Here is a 16,395-nt window from a genome sequence, read left to right as displayed (position 1 = left end):
TTTCCAATTTGGATCCCTTTTATTTCTTTCTCTTGCCTGATTGCTCTGGCTAGGACTTCCAGTACTATGTTAAATAGGAGTGGTGAGAGTGGGCATCTTTGTCTGGTTCCTGTTCTTAGAGGGATAGCTTTCAGTTTTTCACCATTGAGGATGATATTAGCTGTGGGTTTCTCATATATGGTCTTTATTATGTTGAGGTACTTTCCTTCTATACCCATTTTATTCAGAGTTTTTATCATAAATGGATGCTGTATCTTGTCAAATGCTTTCTCTGTGTCTATTGAGATGATCATGTCATTTTTATTCTTCATTTTATTAATGTGGTGTATTACGTTGATTGATTTGCGAATGTTAAACCATCCCTGCATCCCTGGAATAAATCCCACTTGATCATGGTGTATAATCTTTTTAACGTATTGCTGTATGCGATTTGCTAGTATTTTATTGAGGATTTTCGCATCAATGTTCATCAGTGATATTGGCCTGTAATTTTCTTTTTTTGTGTTGTCCTTGTCTGGTTTTGGTATCAGGATAATGTCAGCTTCGTAGAATGAGTTAGGGAGCTTCCCCCCCTCCTCAATTTTTTGGAAGAGTTTGAGAAGGATAGGTATTAAGTCTTCTTTGAATGTTTGGTAGAATTCACCAGAGAAGCTGTCTGGTCCTGGAGTTTTATTTTTGGGGCGGTTTGTGATTACTGTTTCGATCTCCTTACTGGTGATTGGTCTATTCAAATGCTCTACTTCTTCTTGATCCAGTTTTGGAAGGTTGTATGATTCTAAGAATTTATCCATTTCTTCCAGATTGTCGAATTGGTTGGCATATAGCTTTTCATAGTATTCTCTTATAATCTTTTGTATTTCTGAGGTGTCTGTTGTAACCTCTCCTCTTTATTTCTGATTTTACTTATTTGTGCCTTCTCTCTTTTTCTTGGTGAGTCTAGCTAAAGGTTTGTCAATTTTGTTGATCTTTTCAAAGAACCAGCTCTTGGTTTTATTAATTTTTTCTATTGTTTTTTTGTTCTCTATTTCATTTATTTCTGCTCTGATTTTTATTATTTCCCTTCTTCTACTGATTTTGGGCTTTGTTTCTTCTTCTTTTTCCAGTTCCTTCAGGTGCATTGTTAGATTGTTTATTTGAGATTTTTCTTGTTTGTTGAGATAGGCCTGTATCGCTATAAACTTCCCTCTTAGAACTGCTTTTGCTGTATCCCATAAATTCTGGCATGTCGTATTTTCATTTTCATTTGTCTCCAGGTATTTTTTGATTTCTTCTTTGATTTCTTCGTTAACCCAGTCGTTGTTCAGTAGCATTTTGTTTAATCTCCACGTATTTGTGGCTTTTCTGATTTTCTTCCTATAGTTGATTTCTAGTTTCATACCGTTGTGGTCAGAAAAGATGCTTGGTATTATTTCAATCTTCTTAAATTTATGGAGACTTGTTTTGTGGCCTAATATGTGATCAATCCTGGAGAATGTTCCATGTGCCTTTGAAAAGAACGTGTATTCTTCAGTTTTTGGATGGAATGCTCTGTATATATCTACTAGGTCCATCTGTTCTAGTGTGTCGTTTAAGGCCAATATTTCCTTATTGATCTTCTGTTTGGATGATCTATCCGTTGGTGTGAGTGGAGTGTTAAAGTCCCCTACTATTATTGTGTTACTGTCTATTTCTGTTTTTATGTCTGTTAATAATTGCTTTATATATTTAGGTGCACCTACATTGGGTGCGTAGATATTTACAAGTGTTATATCCTCTTGTTGGATTGTTCCCTCGATCATTATGTAATGCCCTTCTTTGTCTCTTTTTACAGTTTTTGTTTTAAAGTCTATTTTGTCTGATATGAGTACTGCTACCCCAGCTTTCTTTTCATTGCCATTTGCGTGGAGTTTCTTTTTCCATCCCTTCACTTTCAGTTTGTGAGTGTCTTTAGGTCTGAAGTGTGTCTCTTATATGCAGCATATATATGGATCTTGTTTTTTTATCCCGTCAGCCACCCTATGCCTTTTAATTGAGGCATTTAGTCCATTGACGTTTAAAGTAGCTATTGATAAGTATGTACTTACCGCCATTTTTTAACTTTTTTTTTTTTTCTCAGTGTTTTAGTAGTCCTTCTCTGTTCCTTTCTTCTTCTATACAGAATTGATGGTCACTTTAGTTTGACCTCTGTCTGAAAGCTGTACTCTTTAACTCCCCTCCTCCCTCATGTTTTTGATATCATATCTAACCTCTTTGTTGTGCATTTGTATCCATTACGTTCTAATCATGGAAATAGATAATTTTTCCTATTTGTGGTCTTCTCTTTTCCCCTTAAATCAGTCCCTTTAACATTTCTTATAGCACTGGTTTCTTGGTGACAAACTCCTTTAATTTTTGCTTATCTGGGAAAATTTTGATCTCTCCTTCCATTTTGAATGATAACCTTGCTGGGTAGAGTATTCTTGGCTGTAAGTTTTTTCCTTTTAGCACTTTAAATGTATCGTGCCATTTCTCTTCTAGCCTGTAAGGTTTCTGCAGAGAAGTCAGCTGATAGCCTTATGGGGTTTCCTTTGTACGTAACTTGACATTCTCTTGTGGCTTTTAGGATTCTCTCTTTATCTTTAATTCTGGACATTTTGATTATGATGTGTCTTGGTGTGGGCCTCTTTGGGTTTTTCTTGTTTGGGGCTCTCTGTGCTTCCTGTACCTGGATGTCTGTTTCCTTCCTTAGGTTAGGGAAGTTTTCACCTATTATTTCTTGAAATAGATTCTCTGACCCCTTGTCTCGCTCTTCTCCTTCCGGGACACCTATAACATGGATGTTAGTGTGCTTGATGTTGTCCCAGAGGTCCCTTAGACTGTCCTCAGTCTTTTTAATTCTTTTCTCTTTTACCTGTTCACCTCAGGTAATTTCTTCTAGTCTTTTGTCCAGCTCACAGATCCGTTCTTCTGTATCCTCTACTCTGCTTTTGAGTCCCTCTAATGAATTTTTCATTTCCAGTATTGTATTCTTCATTTCTGATTGGTTCTTTTTTATATCTTCCATTTCTTTGTTGACATTCTCACTGAGTTCATCTATTCTTCTCCCCAGATCAGTGAGCATCCTTAACACTCTTAGTTTGAACTCTCTGTCGGGTAGGTTGCTCATTTCTGTTTCACTTAGTTCCTTTTCTGGGGTTTTGTCCTGTTCCCTTATTTGGAATGCATTCTTTTGCCTCTTCATTTTGCCTCTTTCCCCGTGCTTGTGTCTACGTATTAGGTAGGTCAGCTACGTCTCCTGCTCTTGGATAGGTGACCTTATGTAAGTGATGGCTTAGGAGGCTTCCAGTGTGCTTCCCTCAGTTCTCAATGTTCCAGGGGTGACCCCTATGTGGGCTACGTGTATCCTTCTGCTGTGGCCTGTTTGCTCTCCCTGTAGGCACCCAGGGAGGCTGAGTTATGCTCCTGGCCAGCTGTTGTAATGCTCAGCTGCTTGTAGTTGTTGTGGGCCCTTCAGTCTCTTTATCAGGTGTGGGGAGCCCCAGCACAGTTGGCTGCAAGTTCTAATACCACATTTGTGTTGCAGTATTTCTTTTAAGTGAGTAGGCCCCCACCGTGGCAGGTTGTTAGGCTCAGGGCCTTACAATTGCTGTAAGCCTCTAGCCTATTAGGTCTCTTGTCAGCTCTCTGAGGATTGCAGCTGGGTGGGGCTGGCCTCAGGCACAGGAGCACCCAATTGTTTCAGGTTTTGGAAGGTGGAGCAAACCTCCTATGTGGGTCTTTGAGAAGTACAAGTCTTCTGCAGCTGAGAAGCCCTGCCGCCCACAGGTCCACACACACAGTCAACACAGTCCTGCCCCGTGTGAGCGCCCCATCCTCCCCAAGCGGACCCAGTCTCTCCACGGCGGGAGCCCCACACACTCGGCCACCGCCCCACACTCTCCACCCGCTCCTTGTGCACACCCTGCCCTGCTCAAGTCGGCTCAGTTGCCAGGCTGCAGAGAATCCAGTCACCAATCTATGCAGGCCCACAAGTTGCCTGAGGGCTTGTTGTTGGGTGGGGCCAGTCTCTAGGGTGGGCTGCCTGCCCTGGCTGAGCTGGATTAAATCGGTGCTCTAGCGGGTGGGGCAGACCCTGGGCTAGCAGGCCTCAGGGAGAACTCCAATGGCGTCTGTGTCAGCACGCCCACACCAGGCCACAACAATGGCCACCGCCAATGTCCCAGTCCCTGGAGAGGTCTCACCCCTCACTGAGATGCACTCAGGGCCTATTAGGTGAGTCTCTTGTCACCAAAGCACTGTACACCTTTCTTGCTGGTGATTTTAGGGTGCTTCCTGAAACGGGTGAGTTTGCGCACGGGCCCTTTAAGAGCCAGTTTTAGTTTCTTTGTGAACCGGGTTTTCTGGGGGTGCTCCCCAGTGTTTTAGTAGCAGGCAAAGTCAGATATTATGCCGCTGGTGTCGATTGTGCTGGGTCCACAAAATGCCCACAGCGGGGATGCTCCCGGCTCAGGGCCCCGCGTCTCCAGGGAGGCTGCATACCTGTGAGCTGCTCCCGGCGGCCGTGAAGCTGGCGGCTTGTGAAGGCGGCGTTTTTCCTCTCCGGAAGGGAGTCTCTGCCTCTTCCACATCAGTTAGGATTGTCCGTTGTTGCAGGAGTTCCTCTCATCCAGTTTTCAGTTCTGTCTCAGGGGTAATTTTTCCACGAGTACTTGTAAATTGGCTGTGTCCACGGGAGGAGGTGAGTTCCGAGTCTGCCTACGCCGCCATCTTGACTCCTTCCAACTATTGAGTTTTATTTTACTCTTTATTCTTTTTCTTCCAACAAAGTACCATTTAGACAAGAACCCCTGCTTTAAACTTTGACTATATATTTTGGTTCTTAATTTAACAAACATGATCTTTAAATAAAAAGGATATAAATAAACAAAGAGTACCCCAATGTTACTCATTAACTGTGAAATGATTCCTCTGTCAATAGCTGATTAATGGATACGAAAGATTATTAGACAGCATATTTCTTGAGGGTAAAGACCATGTGTTATTCATCTGCAACAAACACAAGCACAGGGCTTGGCACACCTAATGAATGTTTGCCGAACTGAGAATGAAAGCACTATATAAACAATAAACGTAAGTGTAAAAGATTATATCATTTTTCACCGTAAAGTAATCCTAACAATTGAGGGTATTGGCTGGCTATTAAGGTACTAACTTCAAGATAGGCTTCATAAGATAAAGAAGCATGAATTACATACAACTTATTAAAAGTAGAGAAAAGTGAGAAGGAATTGTAGGGGGGAAAACTCTAAATTTGTGGTGGCTGTGGCATAATAAATTCCCAAGGATCTAAGGTAGATAATGTTACAAGTGGAATATCTTGGATAGTTTTACAGAATAAATAAAGCTCTAAAAGATGAACATCATATTTCATCTGGGCCAATGAAATATTCTGTTCTTATGAGAATGGTAAGTGTATATATATATACACTATCTTTTCATTAAAAAGAAAATATATATGCAGTCATTAAAAATAATTAGGGATATGTGCTATACACCTAATTAGGGATATGTGCTATATACCTAATTAGGTATATGGAAGGGTCTCCAAGATATACTACTAAGTAAAAAAAGTCAGGTGAGAAAACAGTGTGAATGGTTTCATTACTTTAGTTTTTTTTTTTTTTTTTTAAAAGATAATTTTATTTGTATAGGCTGGCAATAATGCATGACTTTTTTTCCCCCAAGAAGAAGTCAACTGTCAGAGGATAATAGAGTAGAGGTGGGAAACGCAGTGTTTATTTTGCATTTTAATCTTTCTGTACCATCTGAATTCTCTAACCATGTATATGTATTACTTTTATTTAAGAAAACGTCTATCTAGTTGATGGAACTGTGCACCACTTTGGCTTCTTGCTTCTGATTTATTGTATTAGAAAGACTAACATAAGCTCCTAGTGGCCATGTCAATATTTTATTCATGTCATTGCCCACTATGTTGCCTGGCACAGTAACTTTGTATATTGAGATGCTCAGCAAATTTTTGTTGCATTGGAAAAAAAAAGACTAATGAATGTTATTAAAAACATTTTCAAAGTAAGTTTTTTTTTTTTAAAAGACTTTATTTATTTATTTTCCCCCCCCAAAGCCCCAGTAGATAGTTGTATGTCATAGCTGCACATCCTTCTAGTTGCTGTATGTGGGACACGGCCTCAGCATGGCTGGAGAAGCGGTGTGTCAGTGCGCGCCCGGGATCTGAACCCAGGCCGCCAGCAGCGGAGCGCGCGCACTTAACCGCCAAGCCACGGGGCGGGCCCTCAAAGTAAGTTTAAACAAGACAACCACCTGAGTCCATTCTCTGAAGCAAGGCTGAGCAAGGCCCAGGAGTTTATACTGGCTGAATAGTATGAGGAAGGCTCATTTGCAATCTGTGGCCAGGATAATGCAACTTACATCTACAGAATTTTCCTGAATTAACAAACCCACTATGCACCAGAAATAATTTCCCATAAGACAGAAATTTAGAAAGTATCTAAGAATCAGTATGATCTACCCTTATCCTCTCTAACCCCTCTGTTGGTTATCAATGTAGTGCCTCTTTCTTCTAAATCAACCTTTCTTTGCCCTGCTTTGTGGTACTGGAGCTGGATTTGTAAACACTTCTCCTTTGCAAACTGGCACAATATTAAGCTTTGTCAGCAAGGGGTGCTGAAGGGACATTGCAGTAGAAAGTGGTTTCTTTTCCTGGTTCTGGTGTGCTTTTTCCTTCTCGCTCCTGTGGCATGCAACTGCTAGTGGTGTGTGGCAAACCCAGAGGTGAAATTTAGCAAGTTTCAGTGGCACTCTAGACAGTGGCTTCCTATCAAGTTTCATGGGCACTCCGGTGAGTGGATTCCCAGCAAGTCTTGTCAGAACTCCAGCAGGCAGTTTCCTGCATGCCAGCCCTGGTCTGTGGCACCTCCGTGAATTTCTATGCCATCCAGTGGCCACATCAACACCTGTCCAACAAGGTCTGAATCTCAGTCTTGGGAGGGGAGGAACCCTCTTCCAAGTTTGCTCCTTTCTCTGAGCCGGAGAGGTAGTATTTGCTTCCTTTATCTGCTATTCCTATATTCTTTAGAATTCTTTTTACTTCTTAGTAGTTAATCCCCTGTTACGACTTAGTAACTCCCTATATTAAGATTTTCCTGCTCATATTACGGGTATGGTTTCTGGCTCCTAATTGGACCTTGACTAATTTACACCCAAACCAAATCAAACCAAAACAAACCAAATCAAATCAAACCCAAGCCAACAACAAAGAATTAAATCCACAAGCTCACCCCTAAAACATAAGTTTGAATTACTAAGTTTGATAATACATGCCAGAAACAGCACGGCATTTAGCTCAACTTGTTAACTCTCACAAAACTAAAAAACACAGTGTGATGGTTTTGTACTGTGTAAACTAAGCTAAGCTAGAATTACATTTCCTAGAATTCTCTTCCCTCTATGGTTGCAGGTAAGGGTTGGCCACAAGAGAAATTTGTCCAAGATTTGGAAGGCAAAAAATGAAGCAGCAGTCATTACACTCTGAAGGTCAGTCTAGGACGCCAGTTGCTGCTGTAGCTCGTACACTTTATCACTGATCTGCTGGCTCATCTTGCTGATGTGGGGAATGAACTAAGTTCACAATTCCTCTAGTTCCCACTGGATCTGTTCCCTCAGCTTCTCCTAGGCCAAGGCCAAGTACAACTGTAGCTCATGGCCAACAGTGCTGTGTCTTTTGCGGGTCATCAGCACTGTCGAGGTTGGAAGAAGTAAGAGATATATACAGTTTGTTCTTGTTCTTTCCTGTGTCATATCTAGCTTTTCTTCCTGACTGCTGCTCTGATGACCTACAGAGACTTCGGGCCCACAGGTAGACTCTAATTCAAAGCCTTCCATAAACTTCTTCCCCAGCTTCCATAACAGCATAAGGGCTGGTCCCTATAATAAATTCCTTACTTCACATATCACTCGTGGTGTTTCTGCTATCATGATCTCACTAATATACACTGTAAAACGGTGAATATGATCCAGCTTAAAAAAAATCATAACTGACTTGTGTCACTTGAGCAACTGAGTTTCTATTATCAATTCTTATTTTCCCTATGTTTCCTCTTATATATTTCTACATAATATCTAAGTTTAAAAAATATCTTAGATGTTGAAAGTGGGAAAGATTTTAAATGCCATGTTCTTTAACATGCCCATGTGAGGGACCATATGAAGGCTAGTTAGATATAGGACCGACTTTTCTGGCTGCTCTGATATGGTGATAAATTTTCTAGGTGGCTTACGATCCAAGAGAGCCTGGCCTATTTTGTAACAGTGTTCACCACACTAGCAGAGGAATGAGATGCAGGAGTAGGGTGTTCAGAGCAGACTAGTATGCATGCATCGAAGGAAAACTGCAGTGGGCCTGGTGCTGGGCTTAAACTGGGGAGAGAAGACCAAAAGATGATGCTGAAGCTCTGGCCAATTGTAATTAGTTTCTAAACCCCAAATTCATTTGTTTGACCTTTTTGAGATTTGTCCTTGTTTCCATACTGAGCATGCTCAGTATGACTTGCCAGTTCTCAGAAGCGTGAACCTCGTAAATTCCACTTTCTATTTTATAAGGGGATGGGAAGGTAAGTACGAAAAGAGGGGGAAATGCAGTGATTTAGCAGCAGAGAAAGAGCTCCTGATTATGGAGAACCTTTGGGTTAAGACCGTTAACTCAGAGCCTGCGGACAGACCCCTTGACATAAAGTGTTTAAAAAAGTGGCCTTATCAATAAATATTTATTGAGCATCTACTAGCTGCAGGAAGGTAGCTAGGCCTCATCAGTTAGAAATAGTGGATGAAACAAAAAGGATGGGCAGAACAAAAAGAATAAGAGAATCCTACCAGCTTCTAAGGGCATGGATCACTTCATAGCTGAGACTCTAACTGAGACATTTTACCTGGTGCCTCGTTTTCTCACACAGATCTGGGAATACTTAATAAGCTTTCCTGACTTAGAGCCCATGAAACATGGAGTCACTTAAGCCAGAAGCCCTACCATACCACCTTTCTTGAAGTCCTGGGCCTCCTGAAGCTAACTGCGTGTGGCTGGGTAAGTCAGCCTGGCTCCAGAGGTTTACTGTTGTTTACTGCACATTTCAGAAGGATGCGTTAAATGAACTATTCAGTGTGTGGCTATTTAATTCTTTACAAGTCCTTCATAGGAAAAGAGACAGTAAGAAGAATTTGCTGGATTTGTTTGCCATAAAAACCAATCTCTTTATGAAAAGGTATGGCTAGGAGAACTGTAATAAATGACAGAATTAAGAAAGTCACTGAACATTTCAGAAAATTCTCAGAAGGTTCATAGAAATTGCCAATGAAGTCAAACTCTAATTTCTGCCCCCATTTATTTATTTAGTTTGTTCATTCATTTGTTCATTCAACAAATATTTACCGATTGACACTGGGATATATCAGCGAATAAGACAGATAATATCCCAGCCTCGTGGAATTTACTTTCTGTGGTGAGGGAAAACAGTCAAATGTAAAAAAATCAATACATAACATAATTTCAGGTGCTATAAAGTGCTATAAAGAAAAAAAAATCAGGGATGGAATGGGTGGGGTTCTATCTTAGCAGATGATTTAATGTTATATATTAAATTTTCTACACATAGTATGCAATAAATGTTATAATAAATATAACCACAGATATGTCTTAGATATACTAAAGAGACAAGATTCATGTAGTTCCATGATAAATCAAACTGAATATGTTTATATAAATCATAATGAGCTTATGTATAGACCAATGAAACTTACCCTATAGAAAGCACTGATCAAAGGGAGTAATGCTGCAGCAATGTTATATTCTTCTAAACTTGAACAATCCTTAAACAAAACAAAGAGAAATGAACATTATTAGGACATTTACCAGAAATCACAAATATATGGAAAAAAAATCTAGGATACATTGTTTACTGTCCTATGGGATTTTTACTTTTATTTCAAATTGTCACTAAGGCTTAGTTAGGTAAGTTTGAAAAAAAAACCTGTCCTTGAAGCACATCCTCTTAGAAATGAGATAAAATATGTTTCAGAAAGATATTTTCATACACTATTGGTGAGCAGCTATCTTTACTTTCCAGTTTTACAAAGATTGTGTTAAAAGCTGTGTAATTTATTTATTTATTTATTTTTCAACGAAGATTGGCCCTGAGCTAACATCTGTTGCCAATCCTCCTCTTTTCCTCTTTTTTCCTCCCCAAAGTCCCCAGCACACAGTTGCACATCCCAGCTTCAGGTCCCTCCAGCTCCTCCATGTGGGACGCCACCCCAGCATGGCTTGATGAGCTGTGAGCAGGTCCGTGTCCAGGATCTGACCCAAGGGACCCTGGGCTGCCGAAGTGGAACACGCAAACTTCACTGTTGTGCCACCAGGCCAGCCCCAAAAGCTGTGTAATTTATACAAAAAAATTTTTAGAGGGGGTTTTAGTAGATTTACTGTATTTCATGGAGTCTAAGATTTTTTTTTTTTTTTCAAATTTTAACTTCTCTGAGCCTGGGATGCATCTAATTATTCATTGGAAATATTTTTCTCTCTCTTAGTGTTACATACAAAGGGTATTTTGTTATTATCAGGCAAAAAATATCACTGATGTCAAAACCCATTGGGTGAAATGTTGCTGGGGAATGGGATAGTCAAAATCTCAGTGGGAATGTAAAGTGGTGCAGCTGCTAGGAATACAGCAGCTCCTCAAAAATTGGAAGATAGAGAATTACCATATGACGTAGCAATTCTACTTCTGGGTATATATCCAAAACCACAGTGACTTGAAGAGATATTTGTACATTCATGTTCACAGAGGCATAATTCACAACAGCCAAAAGGTTTTGAAAGCAATCCAATGGCGAACAAAATGAGATACACACACACACACAAATGGCATATTATTCAGCTTTAAAAAGGAAGGAAATTCTGACACATGCTACAACATGGATAAACCTGGAGGACATTATGCTAAGTGATTATTTGTATACAGTTATATTAACCAGTTCTTCCTCTGTCTGGCAGCCGGGCACAACCTGAGCCATGGGGAAGACCTGGAACAATGCCCACAGGCAGCAAAAAGCTGCAACTGACCTCCTCCTTAGAGGGTCAGGTATAGTAATTACAGCCTCAAGCTTAGACAATGTAGCTATCTCCATCAAAATGCAAATTCATTAGCCATCAATTATTCATATGTTTGAATGAGTTTATTTTAAACTCGTAGAGCTGGGACCTTATATATCAATGCAATTCCTCTACTTTTCAGATGAGAAAAAAGAGGCTAGAAGTCAGCCATAGAGCTAGTACTGGAATCTGGATTTATTTTTTTTTATTTTATTTATTTATTTTTCCCCCAAAGCCCCAGTAGATAGTTGTATGTCACAGTTGCACATCCTTCTAGTTGCTGTATGTGGGATGCAGCCTCAGCATGGCCGGACAAGCGGTGCGACGGTGCGCGCCCAGGATCCGAACCCCGGGCCGCCAGTAGCGGAGCGTGCACACTTAGCCACTAAGCCACGGGGCCGGCCCTGGAATCTGGATTTATCTACCCATCAGCGTGGTGCTTTTTCCTCTAGACATTGCCTTTTGTACTTAATTGCTTTCCTCCTGTTTTTGTGGTGGAGGATATGAGTTTTTTGAGCTTCCAGCGCTAATTTTGGAGTGTGAGGGAGGGAGGACAGGGGGAACAGGCCTCAAAAGGAGAGCAGGAGGAGGCTTAGGGCTGCATAAGGGCACCAGTGTCAGGGACAAGGCTCCTAGAAAATAGGGGAGGCAGTCAGAAAGCAAAGTGAAAATACACGATAGACAACCTTGGCCTATTTCAAAACACTACTAAGGCTGGGCAGGGCTGAGGGTGGGAGTGGGGCGGGTATAGCACTGCCTTGAGGAAAGGAAGGAAGAAACTTTCTTTCACAAGTCATGGCCCAAAGGTGGCCATCTCCTCTAAAGCTTGTCTGGCCCAGTGTGAGTACATTTGGTGCTACGACGTGCTGAAAGAGTTCTCAACTGAATTTCATGCATTGTCAGCTCTGAAAAACACAGTTGTAGAATACACTGAATGTTCAACTCCAAAGAATACCGAAACAACTCTGCAAATAAAGACAAATCTCTGCAATAAAGAATCATTCTCATAATGCTGACATTCTCTGGCACAATTTAAAAAAATGACTAAAAGATAGGCTCAATCTTCCTGTACTATTCTAAAAATAATACTTCTAATTAATTCATCACACTGAGTAAATATTTATTGGATAAATGAATACGTGAATGAATAAAGGAATAAATATAAGGAGAGAGAGGAACGAGAAAAAGGAGCTAAGGAGAAAAACTTGGGAAAGTCATATATTTATGTAGAGGGAGTAAGGGAAAATCAAGATGGAAAAGGAGAATTAGGAGAGCAGTATTATAGATGCCAAGAGAAGAAGAAATGACCAATACTGCTGAATGCTTCAAAGGAAATTCAGTAAAATGAAGACTGAGAAAAAGCCAAGAAACTTGTGAACATAAGAGGTCCCTGGTGAACTTGACACCATTAGGGTTAGGTGAGCAGAGTAAAACAAAAGTCCCAGAGTGTAAATGTCCATAGTTGTAAAGGAAAGGGAGGTAATAAGACAGCTGTTTGAGGAGTTATGACATCCAAATGGGTAATTTAATGAATCTGGTAAGGCTGACCCAGATGAATACTAAGATTTTATGGAATCCTTCGATTCTATAAGAATTAGAAGGGATCCAAGCACACTAAGGAGGAAAATCCAGAGGAGGAGAGAGTTGAAAAAGAAAGGTCACTGGTAGAGCAAGGTCTCTCAGACAACATGGCTGGTAGTCAATAGGTCCCCATTTCCAAAAGGGAAATATCTCATTTTCATAAAAGGCAAATAAACAGAATTTATATTAAACATCAGGATCCTTGAATATATCAGCAAATACAACATACTAGGAGAGAGAAGCTTAGTCCTGCAAGGAAGACTCCCAGGTTATGCAAGGAAACATACCTAAGAGATTTCTATGGGGGTGGAGGTGGGGGTGTTCTCAAACTGTTCTGTAAACACTAGTTTTAAAGAGTATTGATAGCTGTTACTTGGGGGGAAATTGGGGAAATGCTGGGTAAACAAAATTGAATAAGGTGTTTTTGTTTGTTTTTTAAAAACTGTAGGACTTATCAGGGTTTTTAACTGTGACTGTATGAAGGGAATTTGGTAGGCAGCATTTCCAAACCTAATTTGACTAAGAACACTTTTAAAGAAAGCAGTTGAAAATACATTCTGAAAAAACGATGATTTAAGATCAATTAGAGAATTGGTTGGAGAGAATTCCAACCAAAAGATCATTTTAAAACTTAGTTATGGACTTTTATTTCTTGACTTATGGTTGATTTGACCTAAGTATCATGTCATATTCTGACAGGCACTTTTGCTGAAAACAATTAAAAATGCTAGAGAAAATATTTTTAAATCTTTAATGCAAAGCAATGAACTGGCAAGAAAGTAAGAAATACTCAGACCAAAATGTAAGTTAAGTGGGAACTTGGAGAGACAAACAGAGCACTGAAGCATAATTTTACCTCAGGAGCAATTGGTGAGCAAAGTAAAGCTGAGTATTAGTTTTGAACAACTGAAAGGACTCAAGAGATAGGAAACAAAGCTCAGTGCTCAGTCAAGGTAGGAAGCCCATTAGGAAAACTACCATAAAGCTGGGACCCCTGGGGCCAACAAGGACACCAGATGGAAAGTCTAAGATATAAAAAGATAATTCAGCAAGGAAACTGATAAACATATGGGTAAATCTAAACATACAGTGACTATACAAAACAATGACAATAATGTCTTTTGGTATTAAAGAAAATTAAGATACAACTAACATATACAACCACAGTAGCACAGAAGTTATCCACTCCAGTGGTGGACTGGAGTTATATATTTTTTTTTTGTGAGGAAGATCAGTCCTGTGCTAACATCTGCCAATCTTCCTCTTTTTTTGCTGAGGAAGACTGGCCCTGGGCTAACATCCGTGCCCATCTTCCTCCACCCTATATGGGATGCCGCCACAGCATGGCTTGCCAAGCAGGGCGTCGGTGCACACCCGGGATCCGAACTGGCGAACCCCGGGCTGCCGCAGCGGAGCACGTGCACTTAACCACTTGCACCACCGGGCCAGCCCCCTGGAGTTAGATTTTGATAAATTAAGTAAGCATTTAAAAATTTCTATACTATTGCCAAAGGAATAGAAACAGAATGGGTTAAAACTTCCAAACTAGTGGAGGAAAAAATGGAATAAGAGAAAAACAAACACAAAAACCTAAAATGCAAAGAAAAGCAAGAAAGAGGAAAAGAAACCCAACAAGGGAAACAAGCAGAAAAGAACAAAATAAGATGGTAGGAATAAATAAAAATATAATATCAGAAATGGACCAAATTTTCTGGCCAAAAGACAAAGACTGTCACTGAATAAAATACTAGAATCCAAATATTTGCTGTTTAAAAAGACATATCTATAACTTAAGGATACACAAAAGTTAAAAGGATGGAAAAAGATGTACCAAGCAAGCACCAAAAGAAGTTGAGACAGCTATTTTAACAATCATACAAAATAATCTTAAGGCAAAAAGCATTGCTAGGAAAAAAAGAAGCATTATATAAAATAGCTTAATATACCGGAAAGATATAAAAATTTAAATGTGTATAAACTTAATAACTTAGCCTTAGCCTCAAAATATATAAAGCAAAAATTGACAGACATATAAAGAAAAATAGATAAATTCACAATCGCACTGAAGTGTTTTTTTTTTTTTTTGGTGAAGAAGATTGGCCCTGAGCTAACATCTGTTGCCAATCTTCCTCTCTTTGCTTGAGGAAGATTGTTGCTGAGCTAACATCTGTGCCAATCTTCCTCTATTTTGTATGTGGGACACCACCACAGCATGGCTTGATGAGCAGTGTCCATGCCTTGGATCAGAACCAGTGAACCCTGGGCTGTCAGAGTGGAGCACACGAACTTAGCCACTAAGCCAACGTGCCAGCCCCTGAAAGATTTTAATGTACCTCTCTCAGTAATTGATAGATCAAGCAGGTAGAAAAGTCAGTAATTCTACAGAAGATTTTTTAAAAAGTTAGAGCTAATGGATATATATAAAACACTATACACAAAAACCTACTTGATTTATACTCTAACACTGGACCCACAACTGTTCAGATGGATTTCGAAAAACTGACTTCACAATGGGCCATAAAATAAGTCTCAGTAAATTTTAAAAGATTAATAACATATAGATACAGTTGTCAGACCACAATATAATTAAGTTAAAAATCTTGTTAATACAAGTAAAATATTTAAAATTCTACCTGGCACACAGCAAGTACTCAATAAATGTTGTTATTATTATCACTGAGGCTAGGAAATGCTTAGCATAGCACACTGTATTGTAATTATCTATTTACTTTTCTGTCTCCTTACGAAGCTATTAGCTCTTTGATGGTATTTCTACAGCAGTGAATAAGAAGCAGTATCAACGTTTATGGAAAGACGTTGAATGATTTACGACTTTTTCAGAATGTCATGAAGCAGAAAGGTCAGTAGAAACAAATTATCTTGCTAGGTCTTAGATTTCCAGAATGAGCATTGAGAGTAGTTAGCACGATACTCCTTTGAATAACAATTTTCACTCATTTAACAAATATTTATTGAGTATCTACTATGTGGCAGGCATTTTGTAGCTAATGAACTCAGAAAACTACCCCAAGAGGGAAGACAGATAAATAAGAACACACTTTAAAGGGCTGAGATAGATTCATGGCTGAATGGAACACATCTTTAAAATACGAGGGACAACCATGTTCACTCAGATCTGTCTTTGGCAATAGTTGCTGGAGTTAGGTTACTGGTTGGATAGCTCTTAACTTAGTTCAAGTGATCTTTGGTTTTAAATTCAAGAACATGAGTTTTAGATATAAAAAGAGTGACTACTAGAACTATCTGAGTAATGTCTCTCTCTGTCACACCTATAGAAATGAGTGTGTGTTAGAAAGAAGAGAGGAACGGAGTGGGGGAAGGAGAGGAGTAGAAAAGTAGAGGGGGAGAGGGGCAGAGGGGCAGAGGAGAGGAAGAGAGAGATTAAGAGACAGACAGAGAGAGAGAGGGAGGGAAGGAGGAAGAATATGAATCAATCAGAACTCCCTCCAAAGAAAATGATACAATCAACTGAGAGATGACTTTGAAGGCAGTCATTCCTTAGAGTTACATTTGGGTTTGTATTTTAAAATACAGTCAGGCTGGGAAAACTGGATATCCACATATAAAAGAATGACACTGGACCCCTGTCTCATACCATACACAAAAATGAACTCAAAATGGATTAAAGACTTGAATGTAAGACCTGAAACCGT

At 39.7% G+C, this 16,395-nt stretch overlaps 1 protein-coding gene across 6 annotated transcripts in view; it reads right to left on the bottom strand.

The window, feature by feature from the left end:
- Nucleotides 1-16,395, bottom strand: part of SBF2 (SET binding factor 2) — a 522,324-nt gene that overhangs the window by 118,067 nt on the left and 387,862 nt on the right. For all 6 annotated transcript variants that reach the window (XM_014782916.2, XM_004418425.3, XM_087433230.1 and 3 more), the window contains one exon: nucleotides 9,790-9,858. In XM_014782916.2, coding sequence (XP_014638402.1) covers nucleotides 9,790-9,858 — 69 coding nt within the window. The remainder of the gene's footprint in view (nucleotides 1-9,789; nucleotides 9,859-16,395) is intronic.

This window comes from Ceratotherium simum, chromosome 7 (assembly GCF_057802395.1).
Source record: "Ceratotherium simum simum isolate JZ-2026a chromosome 7, ASM5780239v1, whole genome shotgun sequence".
Classification (NCBI taxonomy): Eukaryota; Metazoa; Chordata; class Mammalia; order Perissodactyla; family Rhinocerotidae; genus Ceratotherium; species Ceratotherium simum.
The sequence above is the reverse complement of the archived record's forward strand: the minus strand, read 5'-3'. Positions and strand labels throughout refer to the sequence as shown.